This window comes from Eretmochelys imbricata, chromosome 24 (assembly GCF_965152235.1).
Source record: "Eretmochelys imbricata isolate rEreImb1 chromosome 24, rEreImb1.hap1, whole genome shotgun sequence".
In the NCBI taxonomy this organism is placed as follows: Eukaryota; Metazoa; Chordata; order Testudines; family Cheloniidae; genus Eretmochelys; species Eretmochelys imbricata.
The window spans coordinates 21,258,692-21,278,530 of record NC_135595.1 but is presented as its reverse complement, the minus strand read 5'-3'; the positions used below and the strand labels follow the sequence as shown (position 1 = coordinate 21,278,530).

The 19,839-nt window shown below is 53.4% G+C and overlaps 1 protein-coding gene across 1 annotated transcript in view; it reads left to right on the top strand.

The window, feature by feature from the left end:
- Positions 1–3,323: 3,323 nt before the first annotated feature.
- Positions 3,324–19,839, top strand: part of BCAM (basal cell adhesion molecule (Lutheran blood group)) — a 31,755-nt gene continuing 15,239 nt past the window's right edge. Inside the window, exons 1-3 of the mRNA XM_077840931.1 lie at positions 3,324–3,384; positions 18,371–18,498; positions 19,263–19,479. Of these exons, the coding sequence (XP_077697057.1) occupies positions 3,324–3,384; positions 18,371–18,498; positions 19,263–19,479 (406 nt within the window). The remainder of the gene's footprint in view (positions 3,385–18,370; positions 18,499–19,262; positions 19,480–19,839) is intronic.

The following is a 19,839-nucleotide window of genomic DNA, read 5'->3' as shown; positions in this document are numbered from 1 at the left end:
GAAGTGAGCCGGACAACCACGTCTGCACTTCACGTCCCCAGCCAGCCCCAAACTGAAACTCTCTCCAGCCCCTCCTCCTCTGGGCTTTGTCCCTTTCCGGAGCCAGGAGGTCACCTGATTCCTTTGTTCTCCAATCCTTTGGCTCTCACCTTGCAGGGGGGAAGGGCCCGGGCCATCAGTTGCCAGGAAACAGGTTGTCGGCCATTCTCTGTGTCCAGACCCCTGCACACACCTGCCCTCTAGGGCTCTGCAATGATCATACACCCTTACCCCACTCCCTAGGTACTTAAGAACTGCCTAGGGGAAACTGAGGCACCCCCACAATATTCAGAGGAAACATTAAGAAGAGTCCCGCTTCGTCACAGGGGCTGGGGTCTCTTTAGCATCACAGGCCAACACAGAGGCAGACAGAGGCAGACTGGGGGACCCTTCTCCACAGGGAGTGGGGTTCCCGGGGGGGCAGCTGCTTCATAGGGAAGCTCTGCCCATCTCACCGAGATGTGGCCCCTTATTCCCAGCCAGACTCTCTGGCTGCAGCTCCCAGTTCTGTTTTGCCCTGTGACATTCAAGAGCATCTGTTTGCAAAACCTCTCCCATGTTGGTCCTTATAGGTAGACCCAGGAGCCTCTCCCCAGCTCACTAGACCAAGCGTGCCCAGTGTTGGCGGAGAGACGAAGCAGGTGTGCTGGAGACGCTGGGGCTTTGGGACCAGTTAGAGAAGGGCTCCTGCTGCAGGCAAGTGTCTTCTCCTGCATCATCAGGGTAATTATCCCTGGCACCCACTGCTCCGGTTCGCTTCCATGTTGGGATCAGCGCTCACAGAACCCGCCACCGTCTCAATGCAAATGCAACATAGACACGCTGCCACGGGGTTAACAGAGGCAGCCTGACCAGGATGCACACGGATTTAGTGGCAGAACCAGGGATAAAATTCAGGATTAGAGGCTCCTAGTCCTGAGCCTTCACCCCAATACTGGGCGCAACTTGCAGAGGTGCTGGGCTCCTGCTGACCCCACCAACCCCTTTGGGAAAACGACCGGAAGGGGACTTTCCCGGCAGCTCCATCCCTGCGCAATTCTTGGACTGGCCACGTGGTGACGCTGCCGCCTGTGATGAAAGGATGGAGGGGCAGGATCCCAGCTCGGCCCTGCAAGAGCAGCGGGTGCTGCTGGGCCCCTGGATCTAACGTGTGTGTGTGTGTGTGTGTGTGTGTGTGTGTGTGTTAATGGGCACACCAGTGCTGGTTGGCCCCGGGTCAGCATTTCCCCTTTCAGCCTGCTGAGAGCCTGAGGCCCATCTGTGCCTGGCTCCTGTTTCCTCGCTTTGTTCCTGATTCCTGTGTCCTGGCCCCGGCCACCAGTTCCTGCCGACCAACTCTGGCTCGATCCCTCAGGCCCGGCCTAACCATTGGACCTGCAGCCTACGTCCTGACACGCAGCTACACAACACAACACACCCTCTGCTGCACAAGGGCCACAGCCTCCTGGACACACAACTACCCACAACACTCCCATGCAGAACGGCTTATGTACGCACTCACACTAGCCCCTACACTTTCACACACTCATTCACACTTGTGAACACTTGTTTGTGGACACACACGAGTGTGCATCCTGCACACATGGATTTGTGAATGCACAGACACTCACCCACCCCTCATGTTTACCTGCCTGGTGTCTCTCTCACTCCATCACACACGCGCACACGCCTACAAGCCAAAGCACACACCGCCAGGTTCAGCCGGCTCAGATTACAGCCTCCCTGAAACAAAGGGCTCCCAGACCAGAGGGAGTGGATCCAGGGAAGGGGGGCAGGGTGGGCTGGGGCACCCTAGGGGGCTGCTCCCATGATGCTCAGCACCCCGCTCCAGGTTGGGGGGCCTGGTGGGATGTCTCCAATGCAGCAGACTCGTGATTTGCAGTGAGCTTGGGGCTGCTGCCAGCCCAGGCTGACATGAATTCCCAGCTCCGGGCTGGCAGCCCAGCCCAGCCCCCCCACCCCCTGGCTCCGGCCCAGGACTGCAGAGAGCAGGCAGAGAGGTGGAAACGCACATCCGGGCCCAGCCAGGGCATCAGCTCCCCAGCCCAGCCAGTGCCCCCATCCTCCCAGCATCCTGGGGCCAGATCGACGCTGGTACCCCTGGGGCAAGGCCCCATATCCCATTCTCCGTCCCCTCCTTTTGCACACGCATGACACACTCACTGCCACCAATCCTGCAGGGCCTTCCCCCCAGTCAGGTGTGACCTTTGATCCAGGTCTGGGGGTTGCCCCCAGACTCTGAGACAGGAACGTGGAATATGCAGCCTCTGAAACAGGAAGGTGAGGGGCAGGTGGTAGCAGGTTGAGAGCAGAGAGGTCAGGCCCTGGGCTGGAAGTGGTCTTGGATGGATGGGAGTGGGGAGCCAGGACTCCAGGGTTCTGTCCCTGGCTCTGGGAGGAGAGTGGGGTTCACTGGGTTAGAGGAGGGGGGAGCTGGGATCTGGGAGCCAGGACTCCTGGGTTCTGTCCCTGGCTCTGGGAGGGGAGTGGGGTTCAGTGGGTTAGAGGAGGGGGGAGCTGGGAGCCAGGACTCCTAGGTTCTGTCCCTGGCTCTGGGAGGGGAGTGGGGTTCAGTGGGTTAGAGGAGGGGGGAGCTGGGAGCCAGGACTCCTAGGTTCTGTCCCTGGCTCTGGGAGGGGAGTGGGGTTCAGTGGGTTAGAGGAGAGGGGGGCTGGGCCCTGGGAGCCAGGACTCCTGGGTTCTACCCAGGCCTGTCAGGATTGGTCTAGCAGACCTCTTAGAGTCTCTTTGACCTGTCTGACTGGTAAACGGATCCCAACCGGCCTGAGATGAACCCAGGAGTCCTGGCTCCAGGGCCGGCTCCGATTGCCCTGGTGCAGACCATGACGCGTGGCTATGGCCGTGACAGCGGGAGGGACCCTTGGCTCTGGGATTCAGCAGGAGGTGCTGGAGGGTGAGGTGGGGAGGCCTGGCAGGGCCTTGCAGCAGCGAGGGGGGAGGCAGGCTAAGACGGGGAGTGGGGCTGGCTGGGGAGAAGGGGATCCTATGTGCTTTAGGGGGTCCCCGCTGTGGCGAGGGCTGCAGGGGGCAGCGCTGGCTGTGGGCTCGGAAGGGGGGTCCTGTGGAGGGGGGTCCCGGGGATGTCTCTATCCAGGGGCCCCGCCCGCTCTGGAGCAGGTGGCTGTTTGGGGGCCGGGCGAGCCGCGCTCCGGGGGTCGGGGGCGGAGCGAGCCGGGCTCGGGGGCGGGGCGAGCCGGGCTCGGGGGCTGGAGTCCGAGCCGGGCTCCGGGAGTTAGTTACAGTTTCTCGCGGCCGCGGACACCATGGGCCAGTCCGGCTGCCCGCTGCGGGGCCTCCTGCTTCTGGCTCTGATCGGTCGCCCAGGTAGGCACCGGACTTGGACACCGGGCGCCCCTCACCGTGCGCCCCGGCCGCCCGACCCCCAGGCCCCGCCGCTGCCCGGGCTCTCGCCCTGCGTCCCACCGTCCAGCCCGTGCGCCCCGGAGCCCTCCTAAGCCCCAGGGCAGGCGCTGCCCAGCGCTCCCCCCCGCAGTGTGAACTTTAGTCTCGCATTACTGGGGGGGGGGGGCGACATCTGCGAGGCCCTCTGCCTGCCCCCCCCCGGCCCTGGGCTGCCCCCGCCTCACCCGGCAGGGGCTCCCCGGAGCTCGTCTCTGCCCCTCCCTGCCTGGGCCAGGGGGCCCCATCCCCATCCCTGCTGTAACAGTCGCCGGCCAGGCTGAGCCCCCTTGGCAGGACCCTTCTCCCCCTAGCCGGGTAAGAGGAGCGGGGGTCCTCCAGTCTCTCCAGCTGGCTGCAGAGTTGGGGGGCGCAGGGGGGGGTGGCTGAGTGGGGTGGGGGGCCGGTGTCGTAGGGAGGGCAGGAGGAGAGGTAGCTATTTAGGATGTGGGGAGGGCAGGGGGAGGGGTAGGTGTGTAGGGTGCGGGGGTGTGGGGAGGGCAGGGGGAGGGGTAGGTGTGTAGGGTGCGGGGGGGCTGGGGGGTGGGGAGGGCAGGGGGAGGGGTGGGTGAGGGGGGGCTGGGGGGTGGGGAGGGCAGGGAAGGAGTAGGTGTGTAGGGTGAGGGGGTGGGGAGGGTAGGGGAGGGGTAGGTGGGAGCTGTGTGTGTGACAGCTGTATAGGGTGAGGGGCTGGGTTTAGGGGGCTGATGGCTCAGCCTCCCCGCTCCATTATCTTTGGAGCTGGCTCTGGATAGGGGGCAGAGCCCTTTGTTAGAGAGACCCCCCGCTTTAATTAATGGTTTGAAAGCCATGGGGAATTTAAAGGGGTCTGGGAGGGTGAAAGGGAATTTAGTGTGATTTCCCCCCCACACCCACTCTTTGTGTCCCTTCAGCCTGCGTCCCCTTCCCCTCACAAATCCCCCCCATCCCCTCTCCCACTGCAAACCTTCCTCATCCCCTCCCCTCTCCTCTCCCCAGCTGGCCTTTTAACATTTGCCCTCCAGCACCCGCCCTGGCACATTTCTGGGGGGCAATGACTGTGTTTAGTGACTCACCAGCAAGGTGACAAGATGAGAAAAGTTACCACAATGATTAGTGTGGGGGGGGGGGGGGGCGGCAGGGGTACTGCTCTCCCCTCTGCATGTACACCATGACTCCTGTCCCAGAGTGGGGAGAAAACCCAGCAGTCCCGGCTCCCAGCCCTGCCTCCTCTAACCCCCGAGACCCCACTCCCCTCCTTGAGCAGGGGGTTGAACCCAGCGATCCCGGCTCCCCCTGGTTTCTGGAATGCCGGAGGTCGCGCGCCCTGGCTCAGCACTCTGTGGATGCTGGCAGTGCTGGGGGCTGGCACGGGTGGGCAGATATTGAGCGTTGGCAGCTGTCAGGGAGGTGGATGGGTGGGATGCTGGGAGGGAGAGCTGGAATGAGGCAGGGATGCCTGGAGGGGGGTGGGTTCGGGAGCTGCCTCCCCCTCCCACCTCTACCCAAACATGCCCCAGCCCGTTGTTTGCTCTGCTCCTGCTGCCTGCATTCCTGGCCTCTGCATAGCTTTTCCCAGCCTCCTGGGCTCTGTGCATCTGGCAGCCCCACCCCACCCACCCTGGCGGAGCGCAAACGGGGTCCCCTCTCCCCCAGCCTGGCCCCAGCACAGAGCACCTGGGTCCCAGCCCAGCCCCAGGGCTGAGCAAATGGGAGACACTCCCTGGAGAAGGACACTTAGTGTGGCCTAGGGAGCCCAACCTGGCCTCTCGGGTGGGGAGCGGGGGAGAGAGAAGGCTGCCTTGGCAGGGCCGGGCGGGAAGCATGCTGAGATTGGCCAGGCCAAGCCTGGGGAAGCGTTGGAGGGTGGCTGCATGGCGCAGCACGGTGGGGCGAGGGGGCCTGTGCACTTGGAGATTGGCCCGGGAAGGGGGGACACTGCATGGCCCAGTGTCGCACTGGGGTCCGCAGGGGGGCTGCACCGAGATCAGCCTGGCCTGGGGGCAGACCGGCTCCACTCGACGACGGTCTCTGCTGGGGCTTCCCCGCCCCCAGCCGGGCACATTCCAGCCTGCGCCCTGATAACATCACCCAGGTGTGTCTGAGTGGAGCCGGCCGGTCTCCTCCACACCCCTGCCCCTGCACTGCCCAGGGACAGCTGCAGGCCCCCCAGGGTCATCCTCCCTGCCCTGCTCTGTGCCCTGAGAGCGAGGGTAGGCAACAGGGTTTCAGGTGCCTGCCAGCATGGTCCCGTTGTACAAGGGATACCCTTCGCTGCTCAGCACCTGCCTCCCTACCCGCCTGGCTCCCTCTCTCCAGCTCTCATCTTTCCCTTGTTGTCTTGCAGTGCAGGGCATAGCCCCTCCTCAGAACAGTGGGGGAGAGAACCCAGGAGTCCTGGCCCCCAGCCCTGCCCCCCTCACTAACCCACCAGACCTGAATCCCCTCCCTGAGCTGGGGAGAGAACCCAGGAGTCCTGGCCCCCAGCCCATCCCTCTGTCCCCCTGGGTCTGGATGTCTGTGGCTCTGTCTGGCAGAGGCGCCTGCCTGGGGCTCCCCCTGTTAGCTAGCCAAGGTAGCTCAGCGGGACTGCAGGGCTGTGTGCCGTGCCATGCCATGCAGGCCGTAGTCCTGGGAGCAGCAGATTAACAGGGCCGCTCTGCACCCCGCCGCCTGACAGACAGTAGGAAAGTCCTTTGCCAGGGTTATTTCTAGCTGCTCTGGGACTTCGGGGCTGGGCGATGCTATTCATAGCCAGGCCTTGGACCTGGACTTTCTCACGGCACAGGCTGGGGGTGGGGGTGGGGGGGGGAGTCAGGGTAGTGGGGAGACCCTGGTCTGGGCATGGAGCTGGTGCAATGAACAAACATGGAGAGTAAGGAGCGGAGAATCCTTCCCAGGATGCCAGCACCACTGGGTAGGCCGCACCGATGGGCAGGCTGTGCCCTTGGCTGGATGTACGCACAGGAGTGTGTCCCGAGCCTTCCCCTCGCACATGGATGGGTCGAGTGCACCCTGGGTCCTGTGCACACGCATGCACCACTGAGCGTGTCCTGTGCCCCTTGGCGCATGTCTGGATAGGGCTGGCTGGGCCCTTTGCACACACATGCACCAATGTGCCCCTTTGCATGTGCACAGATAGGCTGGCTGAGCCCCTTGCACATGTATGGAAGCAGACGCCCATCCCAGCCCCCTGTCTGTGTGTGGTGGAGGGAATGTGCCCCATGCTGGGCAGGAGGGTCCCAGCTCCTGCTCCCCACCCCACCCTCACCTCCTGCTGCCCAGCTCGGGTTCAGGCAGTGACAGCTGCTCCCTGGGTCAGCAGCACCTGTTACTGTTTAATCTGCTCCCAGCTCCTTCCTGCCCGGCCTGTAACCCCTTCCTCCCCAGTGCTCTGGAGACACGGGAGCCCCCACGGGCAGGGCTGTCTGGAGTCCCTTCCTCTGGGCCCATAGACCCTCCAACACCTCGGCCCAACCAGGGCCCCAGGGTGGTCCCCCTTGGAGGGGGCCTAATCCACCAGTGTCTGGAGCCCAGATGGAACACGGGGAGCACTTTCTCTGGGAATTAAAGGGAAGAACCCCACCCCGGGGTGGGCTCTGAAACCAGCTGGGGAAAGTGTCTATAAGAGCAGAGGCCTAGTGGGAGAGAGCTGGGGAGGTGGAGTCAGGACTCTTGGGTTCTTTCTGGGCTGGGGGGGGATGTCTAGTGGGTTAGAGGGGGAGGGGAGGGGAGAGGCTGGGAACCAGGACTCCTGGGTTCCCATCCCTGATCCCCTTTGTTATAGGGAAGGCAGAGTTTGGGATTTATTCAGACTCCCCTCACTGTGTGGGGCAGGGGCGGGGTGTGTGTGTGTCCCCCTGCCACCACCTCATAGCCTTCCTCTGACCCCATGGCTCGGGTCTGGCTTTGACCAAGGCCTTTGCTTCATGGCCTCCGTGGCACCAGCTGCCACCGCCCTGTCCCCCAGTGGGGGCTCTGCTAATGAGGCTAATCTGTCACTGGCCCCCCATCGCCAGCAGTCGCCCGGCCTGAGCCCAGATGGATGGAGGTAGGGTCTCAGCTGGCGGGAGGGGGGGGAACAAAGGGGAGAGGAATAAAGGGGAGACAGACAGGGGAGGGGAACAAAGGGGAGAGGACTAAAGTGTCTGGAAAACACCCACCCCCATTTCTCACCAACACCACTGAAGGGGCCCAGCCCTGCCCTGCTCAGCTCAGCTTCCCTGCAGATTTATTGTAAGCACAGCAAAAATTACATCCCAGCCCCCCACCCCTCCTCCAAGTACTATGGGTTCATACCCCTAGCCACTAGAACCAGGACTTGTCCCCCTGCCCCGAGTGCCGTGGGGTCTGTGCCCCCCATAGATCCATGCCCTGGGATTCGCTCTTACCACTGTTCTAGCTGCACGTTGGGGGCAGGGTCCGAGCACCGATCCGGGAGCCTGGGTCCCAGCTGGGCAGTCTCTGGAGATGGGGGTGCAGAGTGGGGCTCTTAGAAGGAGTTGGGAAGAGTGCATGCAATTGTATCCGAGCAGGGGTTGTTTTAATGCGTGCTTGCAGGTGCGTTTCCCTGTGCAAGCCTGAGCATGCAAACACACCTGGGAGTCTACAGCCGGAGGGGTGTGCAAGGAAGTGTGTGTGTGTGCAAATCTTTGAGTGGGCGTGTGAGTGCTTGAGTGTGCAATGGCTGGTATGCAGGGGGCTGGTCCTCTGGCGCTTGGCTAGTGTGTCCTGCCAGCAAAGTGGGGCTGAATTGTGTGTGTGACGGGGTTAGGAGGGCACCGGGTGTGCAGGCCAGCATGTGTGTCTGTCTGCAAACCAAGTGTGTTAGTGTTCTTCTGTGTGTGTGTTACACGCTCAACCAACGTGAGGCCCTTGTCACGTGGCCTCTTACCCCAGACAAGCCTCTCATCACCCAGCCACTTCCAGGCAGGAAAACAAGTCAAGGGCCCCCCCTCCGTCTGTGCCAAGTGCCTGCCCATGCCCCCCCCCGCCTCAGTGCCGGGGGGAGAAGGGGGCTTCCTGCCTCTCTAGCCCATAATCTCTCCTGCATCGTGGTGATGCGTCTGTCCCACCCCTAGGGTCTGTCTTTGTCTCCTCCCACCCCTCAGGGTCTGTCTCTCCCAGCATGTCCCTGGCACTTGTCTGTGCCGGGTCCCCTCTGCTCCCACCAAGGGGTTTTATCCTGGAACAAAGACCCAGCTTAGCAGGACCCGCCTGGAATCTCAAACAGCTGCTGCTGGCTGACGCTGCTTCCCCACCTCCTCCAGCTCCTCCTACTGCCCCCTTCACCCCCTTGCTTCTCCTCCTAACCCTCCCTACTCCTTTTGCACCCGCACTTTTCCCCTCTTTACCCCCACTCCCTACATTCCTTCCTTCTCCCCCTTTACCCCCCCACTCCCTACATGCCTCTCTTCTCCCGCTTTACCACCCCACTCTCTACATGCCTCGCTTCTCCCCCATCCCCCACCCTTTGCACCAGCCCTTCTTCCCCTTTTACTCCCCCAATCCATACACGCCTCCCTTCTCCCCCAATTCCCCCCACTCCCTTTGCACCCCACTTCCCCCCCACTCCCTACACGCCTCTCTTCTCCCCACTTCCCCCCCACTCCCTACACGCCTCCCTTCTCCCCCCTTTACCCACCCTGTGATCGGGGTCCTAGTGGGGAGCCAGCTGTGGTCACTCAATTAGGGTGAACTGCAAAGAATGGGGCAGCCAAACCCCAAAAAGCTGGTGGATATTCCAATACTTAGAGTCACCAAGCCAGCATAAAACACCACCTTTATTACCTTACTGGTCACTCAGAAGTCCTAACACCACAGTTCCCTTAAAGTGATCCAGCCTCAGGCCTCCATCCAGGTACCCACATCAAATATGATGAAAATTTCCATAAATCTTATTTCATCATATATAGGAAAAGGTTCTACCAATCCCAAAGAATCGGGCACATCACCTCCCAGGTTAATGAACGTTTCAGATCTTACCCAAATACACGCTACAGTCAATTCTTATTAACCAAACTACTGGGACCTCAGTCTTGCGACTCAAACTTCCCCTGATGAAGCTTAAGCAGACCTGAGATGACAAATCAGGACCCAAGGATCTTTTCTACAATTTCATATCCTCGTTGACAAGGTAGGATTTCCTTGTAGAACAAAAGGTAATCGGACCTCCTTCAAAGTCATCCTATCACCGGTACTTAGCTATACGAATTAACGTAGGGCCATTTGCTTTTTCCTCCATCATTCCCAGCACAGTTCAAAGAGAGATAAATACCGAGATATCCCGTGTTTACAATTCATTTAAATGTTAGGATCTTCTTTTGACCTCTGATCTATCAGAATACAGCACAGACAGGGACTGATGAGTACATTGTTGACCCCACTCAGACATATGTAAATATACAAAAACACAAAACATTATCTTGTACTTAAAGTATTGCACGGGATCTTTACGGGGGGATAAGGCAAAGCGCCACGTTTATTGGTAATCCATGTATCCTCAACACTGTCTCATATGCACATGAGAGATATTACACTCCTGCACTCACATACACACACAAGCACACTCCGTCTTGTTGTTGTTACCAAATAGTTGCTCCCCTTAACTTCACTGGCCAGGTGAGTTAGATGTGGGAGGGGTGGAGCTGGGCTTCTGTCGATCCGGATCGATGCTCCGATGTTGACAAGACGAGACCCAGGGCCCTCTGCAAGACACCTCACATTTATAGCAGCTTCCCTCTCATGCAAATGCAAAATCTGTGTCTTTTGTGTCAGTTGGTCATCTGTGGCTCTTCCGTCTGGGTGTTGTCTTCATGCTGCCACATTTATTTTCAAAGAGGGTGTTTTCAAAAGAAGGTGCTAGCTTCTAACCCCCAAGGCCATCAATATGTCTGATCTTCTTTAATGAGCCCACTTGACAAGTTTTATTGTTCTTAAGTCTGGCATCCATCCCCTCCCCAACTGTTGCAACCATCGGGAGATGCTGCCTTCCACGCCTCACTCATTTACACCTCATTCATTCAACAGGGCAATTGATTAAGAGGGGGGAAATCTTGTTCTACTCCTAGCGAAAAGACATTTTTCTTCCACCTTAACTATCCTTAGGGGCTATCACATTATACCAAGGCTCAATACAAAGTTTCTATATAAGGATTTGATACAAAGTTGCATGAAGATAGAGGTATATATGGAAAGACTTAATACAAGGTTATATGAAGAGGCATAATACAAAGTCCTATGAAAATGATACACAGTTATGCGAAGATGCTTAATGCAGAGATTTATCTACAATCTCCCCACATGTCTTCTGTGGGTTATTTATTTTGCAGGATGTTTAACCCTTTCTAGCCATGCATCACACCCCGAATGTGAGACTGGTGTGGAAGGGCAAAATTACAGCTCCTAGATACACCTTAAGGACCTTCCAACATTGATATAAGCTGTGTTTACGTTGAATTATTTGTAAGGCCAAATTGTTGATGTATGCTTTGGCCCTAGCCAAAAACTTAGTCCGTACTTTGTGAAACATTTTAGTGATTCCAGGATTTGGTCGATGTGTTAATTTAACATAGCCATTAATGTTTTTCAAAGAGCACTTACTCTGACATTCAGCCATGACGGCTGTGAGGTGTTGTACCTCAGTTTCCCTTTGTGCACAGCAGTTCAAGCTTGTAGTGGTTTTTCTGCTGTGGAAAGTTTTATAAATGTGTCTATGCATTAGCTGTGAAACCTTACCATTATTAGGCTTTTTAGTACAAAGTGTGTTCTTGTTGAACCAAACAGCGTAATCACAAGGGTTTCTATTATGCACCACTCTTAACATGTTCAAGGGGTTTAACAAGAGACCAGGGACATTGCACGTTTTTACAGTTCTTGGTATCCGCACCACAGTCACAGAAGTTAACATCAGCATTAACATCCAATGTATTACAGGTGTACAGTCCCAATCGTTTCTGTCAGGCCACGCCTTTGGCTCAATACCATTGGGGTTTTAGCATTTTAGGGTTAACCTGTGGCTTTCATTAGCATGATAAACTTTTTCCCTTTCTCCCTGTTCCGGAGGGTCAAAATCGGAACTCTTTTGCTTCACAGAATTCATTGGCCAGCTGGGTGCGTCCTTTTTCTAACAGCTACAGGCAAGTTTTTCTCCCCCCACTCAGTCAGGTAATTTGCATCAATGCAGACACTAACCTGTTTACCAGTTTTCAGATCCTCAATTGTTACCAATTCCAAAGCTGGACTCTTAAAGAGAGACCATCCATTTTCTCTAGCATGTTAGACTCAAGGTTCATTTTGTCCTTCCCTTACCAACCTCTGCTTCCACATGGAGTCAGATGTCAAGTCCACTAAGAGATTACAAGACATATCCAAAATATGTAGAGATGAGAGTTTACCTGCCCTCCCCTGTGTTCTTTTGAGATTAACTGCACTACTGTCCTCCTGCTCTACAGATTCAGCTGTCCAGTCATCCCTCTGAACCTGAGATACAGACTGTTTACTCAAAAGAATCAACATGGAGACAGTCATGTCCCAACACCTTTGTCTCCCCGACAAGCTGGTTAAGCTTATAGGGCTGTTTAAAGTCTCTAACAATTTTTATTCCATCTGAAATCTCCTCAAAGCTATCCACAATGGATTTTTTTCAAAGCAAATTCAGTGGATTCATTTTCATTTGAAAGACTTTGTCCACTAGGCACCAACACACTTTCCTCAGAAGAGAGACTGTTTACTATCCACCATGGCCCATGAAGAGTCAGTGGAAACAATTCCTTTTCACAGACATCAAAGACTTCACCCAGAAATCTTCCTTCTGCAATATCCTGCACTGCAACAGGTTCTTTCTGAGCTTTATTTATGTCCAGACCCAACTTTGGCACAACAGACAGATCACCAAACTCCTTCTGAGTTTCACAGAGATTCAGAATCACCTCTGGCCCCTCAGGAGGATTTTCACAAAACCCCCTTTTGGGTAAATTGCTAGACTTCATAGTCACAAGATTAGAAGCATCCTCTTCCTTGTTACAAGTTTCCACACTGTCAGTGGGTAACCTAGTCCAATCACCTTCATGCTTTCCTTGTGCCCATGCTATATCATCACCCTGATCAGACAAGGTTGTCATATCTTTACCCAGCAACACACTAGCAAAAGGCAAAATAGAAGCACCAGAATCACTTGGTCTCTCAGAGCTTTTTATGACATCAACTGGATGCAACGTAGTTGCAATGTCATCATCCCTAGCAGACACAAATTCAGGACCACTTCCTTCCTGGGCTTTAGTTATATCCAGAATTAGCTCTGGGTTAACTGATGCATTTTCAACCATCATAGGCTGACAGGCTTCTTCTGTATGGTCTACAAACAGAAAAGAGATGGAGAAACATTCCCTTTTAACAGACAAACAGCTTGGGATCTCATTCCCCTTGTCCCAGCACACAGGGCTGTTCACAGACAACTGCTTGGAGACCGGGGTAGCTCCCTTCATAGGCAAGTCAATACCCCTAACAGACACAGGAACATTTCCTTTACTGACACAATTCTCCGCACTGGTAACAGGTAAGGGATAGGGATACTCATGTTCCACTAACCTTGAAGGCTGCCTAGGCTCATCTAAACTCTCTTTGCCTTCCCCTCCCTTAACAGATAAACTGCTGTTCCCCACAAATAGTGTCTTATTACACGGAGCTACTTTAAGCACATCCCTTTTACCTGGGTCAGGCTTAACTTTCCCAAGCTTTACCAGCCAACAGTGTATCACTCACCAAGACTGTCCCCCTTCCTTCCTCAGTTAGGGCTTTAACCTGATCACCAACATTAATTTGCTCTAGAGAAACATTTCCCTGAGCCCTATCTAATGCCAGATTCACTTCTGAGATACCAGACAGACATTCTGAAATTTCTTCCACATATGCACTGCTTCTCTTCACAGATAAACAGCTATCTTCCTCATACAAACATTTGGAGAAACCTCCATAGGCAAATCCTTGCCCCTAGTAGACACAGATTCAGAATTATTTCTTTCCTGTGACAGGTTTATGTCATCAACTTGACTGAACAAAGTTTTAATATTATCCCCAATCTAAAGATCCTTAGGCAATAGCTTCCTTACACCAGCTATAACTTCATGTTTAACACCTTTCCATTCAAGATGGGTTCTGGCTAAAGGCACACTTACAGTAAATTCATAGAGGATTACAACATTCACACTCTTATTTGGTAAGTAATCTTCCTCTTTGACAAGATCTGCTTTAACAAGAGTTATGTTAGAAGCTGTAATTTGCCCTGAACAGCTTTTACTATTGACTTTTACATTCTCTGCACAAGTTATGGGGTTACCTTCATCCGACCTCACAGTAAAAGAATTTACATAAAAGGTGGCAGTGTTGGGGTAAATTTGGTTACACAAAAACAACTGCTTAGAGTCAAACAACATACCAACATTGTTACAAAATGGATAGATTCTATCCCCATCTTTGCTGTTGAGAGGAGCTGGTTTTTCAGGATGATACAGTTCCTGTTCCTTTATTCTCTTGAGTTGGAGTGTAAGTCTGTCCGCTTTTGCCTTAGCTTCTAGTTCCTGCAATCGAATATATGCTATTCTTTGTTCATGTTCAAAACACAGACATTCTCTTTCAGCAGCTTCTCCTTCAATAACAGCTATTTTTTGCTTTTGTTCAAGTTCTAGGTGCTGGTTTCTCACTGCAAGCATTTTCACGGGGTCTGCTTCCTTATCACTGGCAATTAATAGATTTTTCAGTTCCTGCTCTGGGGCTTTTTGCTTCAAAGACAACCCTCTCTGTGAGCACAATTCTTCCAGGCTTTTTCTGTCAGGATCTTGATCAGGGGTCACTCACTGTAACTGATTTTTAACCCTTAAACTCTCCAGTATTAAAATTAAATGTTGACAAGTGTGTGGTTCTGATCGAAAAACCTAATTAACCTGTGGTAATGTGTATGCAAGCATGACTACACCTCTGTGACCAGGGTCCTAGTGGGGAGCCAGCTATGGTCACTCAATTAGGGTGAACTGCAAAGAATGGGGCAGCCAAACCCCAAAAAGCTGATGGATATTCCAATACTTAGAGTCACCAAGCCAGCATAAAACACCACCTTTATTACCTTACTGGTCACTCAGAAGTCCTAACACCACAGTTCCCTTAAAGTGATCCAGCCTCAGGCCTCCATCCAGGTACCCACGTCAAATATGATGAAAATTTCCATAAATCTTATTTCATCATATATAGGAAAAGGTTCTACCAATCCCAAAGAATCGGGCACATCACCTCCCAGGTTAATGAACGTTTCAGATCTTACCCAAATACACCCTACAGCCAATTCTTATTAACCAAACTAAAATTTATTAAAAAACAAGAGAGAGAGAGAATGGTTAAAAGATCATTATACATACAGACATGAGCTCAATTCTTGAGGTTCAGATTCATAGCAGAGATGGTGAACTTTGTAGTTGCAAAGAGTTCCTTTAGAATTCAGTTCATAGTCCAATGTCCAAAGCTCATATTCAGAGCATACCAGCATAACTGGGACCTCAGTCTTGCGATTCAAACTTCCCCTGATGAAGCTTAAGCAGATCTGAGGTGACAGAATCAGGACCCAAGGCTCTTTTATACAATTTCATGTCCTCTTTGACAAGCTGGGATTTCCTTGCAGAACAAAAGGTAATCAGGATGACTTTGAAGGAGGTCCATCACCGGTACTTAGCTATACGAATTCACATAAGGCTATATTTCAGAAGGTGGAGAAAGCTACTGAGGGGGAGGCTGTTCTAGATTTGATTTTGACAAATAGGGAGGAACTGGTTGAGAGTTTGAAAGCAGAAGGCAACTGGAGTGAAAGTGATCATGAAATGGCAGAGTTCATGATTCTAAGGAATGGTAGGAGGGAGAACAGCACAATAAAGACAATGGATTTCAAGAAGGCAGACTTTAGCAAACTCAGGGTGTTGGTAGGTCAGATCCCATGGGAAGCAAGTCTAAGGGGAAAAACCATTGAAGACAGTTGGCAGTTTTTCAAAGAGACATTATAAAGGGCACGAGCAAACTATCCCACTGCATAGGAAAGACGGGAAGTCTGACAAGAGACCACCCTGGCTTAACCAGGAGATCTTCAATTATCTAAAACTCAAAAAAAGAGTTCTATAAAAAGTGGAAACTCGGTCAAATTAGAAAGGATGAATATAAACAAATAACACAAGTATGCAGGGACAAAATTAGAAAAGCCAAGGCACAAAATGAGATCAAACTAGCTAGGGACATAAAAGGAAACAAGAAAACATTCTACAAATACATTAGAAGCAAGAGGAAGACCAAGGACAGAGTAGGCCAGATACTCAATGAGGGGGGAAAGACAATAACAGAAAATGTGGAAATGGCAGAGGTGCTTAATGACTTTGTTTCGGTTTTCACCAAGAAGGTTGGTGGTGATTGGACATAGCAAATGCCAGTGAAAATGAGGTAGGATCGGAGTCTAAAATAGAGAAAGAACAAGTCAAAAATTACTTAGACAAGTTAGATGTCTTCAAATCACCAGGGCCTGATGAAATGCATCCTAGAATATTCAAGGAGCTGACTGAGGAGATATCTGAGCCATCAGCGATTATCTTTGAGAAGTCATGGAAGATGGGAGACATTCCAGATGACTGGAAAAGGGCAAATCTAGTGCCCATCTATGAAAAGGGACATAAGGACAACCCAGGGAATTACAGACCAGTCAGCTTTACTTCTGTACCCGGAAAGATAATGGAGCAAATAAGCAATCAATTTGCAAACATCTAGAAGATAATAAGTTGATAAATAACAGTCAGCATAGCCTATGCTCAAATAAATTGGTTAGCATGTCTCTAAGGTGCCACACGTACTCCTTTTCTTTTTGCGAATACAGACTAACACGGCTGTTACTCTGAAACCAGTCAGCATAGAGTTATCAAGAACAAATCATTTCAAACCAACCCGAGAGCTTTCTTTGACAGGGTAACAAGCCTTGTCGATGGACGGGGAAGCGGTAGATGTGGTATATCTTGAATTTAGTAAGACTTTTGATACTGTCTCGCATGACCTTCTCATAAACAAACTAGGGAAATACAACCTAGATGGAACTACTATAAGGTGGGTGCATAACAGGTTGGAAAATCGTTCCCAGAGAGTGGTTATCAGTGGTTCGCAGTCATGCTGGAAGGACATAACGAGTGGGGTCCCACAGGGATTGGTTCTGGGGATGGTTCTGTTCAATATCTTCATCAATGACACAGAGTACACTTATAAAGTTTGCGGACAATACCAAGCTGGGAGGGGTTGCAAGTGCTTTGGAGGATAGGATTAAAATTCAAAATGATCTGGACAAACTGGAGAAATGGTCTGAATAAATAGGATGAAATTCAATAAGAATAAATGCAAAGTACTCCACTTAGGAAGGATCAATCAGTTGCACGCATACAAAATGGGAAATGATGGCCTAGGAAGGAGTACTGCAGAAAGGGAGCTGGGGGTCATAGTGGATCACAAGCTAAATATGAGTCAACAGTGTAACACTGTTGCAAAAAAAGCAGACATCATTCTGGGATGTGTTAGCAGGAGTGTTGTAAGCAAGACATGAGCAGTAATTCTTCCATCCTACTCTGCACTGATTAGGCCTCAACTGGAGTATTGTGTCCAGTTCTGGGCACCACATTTCAGGAAAGATATGGACAAATTGGAGAAAATCCAGAGAAGAGGAACAAAAATGATTAAAGGTCTAGAAAACATGACCTATGAGGGAAGATTGAAAAAACTGGGTTTGTTTAGTCTGGAAAAGAGAAGACTTACACGGGACACGATAACGGTTTTCAAGTACATAAAAGGTTGTTACAAGGAGGAGGGAGAAAAATTGTTCCCCTTAACCTCTGAGGACAGGACAAGAAGCAATGGGCTTAAATTGCAGCGAGAGCAGTTTAGGTTGGATATGAGGAAAAACTTCCTACCTGTCAGGGTGGTTAAGCACTGGAATAAATTGCCCAGGGCAGTTGTGGAATCTCCATCATTGGGGATTTTTCAGAGCAGGTTGGACAAACCCCTGTTAGGGATGGTCTGGATAATACTTAGTCCTGCCATGAGTGCAGGGGACTGGACTAGAGACCTCTCGACTGGTCCCTTCCAGTTCTATGATTCTATGATTTGCTTTTTCCTCCACCATTCCCAGCACAGTTCAAAGAGAGATGAACACCGAGATATCCCATGTTTACAATTCATTTAAATGCTAGGATCTTCTTTTAACCTCTGAATATCAGAATACAGCACAGACAGGGACTGTTGATGACATTGTCGACCCCACTCTGACATATGTAAACATTGTTTGTGTATCTCCCCACAGGTGGGTTATTTATTCTGCGGGTTATTCTTCTGTGGGTTATTTATTCTGCAGGATGTTTAACCCTTTTTGGCCATGCGTAACACCCCCCACTCCCTTCATACCTCCCTTCTCCCCCAACTCCACCCTACACACCTCCCTTCTCCCCCTTCAACCTCCCCACTCCCTACACACCTCCCTTCTCCCCCTAACTCCCCTACACACCTCCCTTCGCCCCCTCGCTTCTCCCCTCTTTACCCCTCCACTCCCTACACACCTCCCTTCTCCCGCCTCAACCCCCCACTTCCTCTGCCCTTCCTCTCACCCCATTCCCCCTACCTCTCACCCATCCCCCAGCTCCTGAGATCTGCAGAGCTCTGGGGGCAGGACTGTGAGGGATGGAAGGAGACGTGGAGACACCAAGCCATAGGGGGGTTGTTGGTTCTCTGGGGCTGGAGGAGGGGGATATGGAGCCATGGGGGGGTGTTGGGTCGGAGGGACAATAGTGGGCCATAGGGAGCATCCAGGGGTGCTCTTGGCCCTGTGGGAACTATGGGGCCCTGTCTCACTCCCCCCCCCCATCCTGCCCCCCAGGCTGCCTGGCCGTGGTGCAGATCTCAGTTCCAGCGCAGGTCGAGGTGCTGCTGGGATCCCCAGTCACCATCCCCTGTACGCACAGTATCACCGGGTCGCCTGACGCCCGCCTGGTGGAATGGTTCATCGTGAGTATCCTGGCACGTGTGTGCGAGCGGCTGGGGAGTGTGACTCGGGGAGAGGGTGTCATGGGGGGGCTGGTGTGAATCCTGTCCCTGGGGGCTGTGGGGGGAGGGGTGCATGTGTCTCACTGTACATGGTGGGGGTTGTGTTACTGCCTGGGGGTGCTGTGGGTGTGAATCCAATTGTACTCAAAGGGGGTGTCAGAATCCCATGGGTGGGGCTGGATGTGACATCCTGTGTTTGTGTGCATGTGTGAGAGAGGGGGCTGTGAAGGGAGTGTCCCCACACATGCATGTGCAAGGGAGGTGTTGAGGGTGAACCCCACACATGCGTGTGCGAGGGAGAGCATTGAGGGTAACTCTCTCACACATGTATGCAAGGAGGGGGCATTGGGGTGAATCCCACACTCATAAGAATGGCCAGACGGGGTCAGACCAAAGGTCCATCCAGCCCAGTGTCCTGTCTGCAGACAGTGGCCAGGGCCAGGTACCCTAGAGGGGGAGAACCCAACAGGTAATGATCGAGTGATCTCTCTCCTGCCATCCATCTCCATCCTCTGACGAACAGAGGCTAGGGACACCACTCCTTACCCAGCCTGGCTAAGAGCCATTCATGGACCTAACGTGGAATTTATCCAGTTCTCTTGTATCTGCAACACTTGTATCCTGTGTCTGGGGTGAATCCAACACTTGCGTGTGCAAAAGGGTGTTGGTGGGTGAATCCCGCTTGTGCAAGGGGGCAGTCACTAACTCTGTTCCCCTCCCCCCAGACGGACCGGGATGGGGAGCGGCGCCGTGTGGCTTACAGCGAGGGGGGCCGCGGGGGGGTGGACCAGGGCACCGAGTACTCAGGCCGTGTCCACATGGACCCCGATCTCAGCCTGGTCCTGCCGAAGGCCGACGTGAGCGACGAGCGGGCCTTCTCCTGCCAGGTGACAGCGGGCACCGCAGGCAGCGCCGAGGGGGTGGCCCAGCTCCGGGTGTATGGTGAGAGACACCCCCATGTGCCCTGGCACCCCCCAGCTTCCCTTCCCAGGCTGGCGGTAGACACCCTCCAGCAGCTGGCACAGCACCTCCTTCGCTGCCCCAATGTCCCTAATCTTACCCCTTCCTTGGGACTGCACCCCCTTCCCTCAGCCCCCCCACTCCAGCCCAGCCAGCCTGAGCCCTCCCCTTGCGTGAGGCCCCTGCTCGCTAGGTTGAGGCTGGCTCCATGGATGGAGCTGCCCCTGGCCAAGCTCGCTGAAGCAGGCCCAGGGATCCCGCTCACTTATGTCCGGGTGCAGGGACACAGATGCTACAGGGAATGGGCCTCGCACGCTGGCCCCTCACACGCCGGCCTCTCGC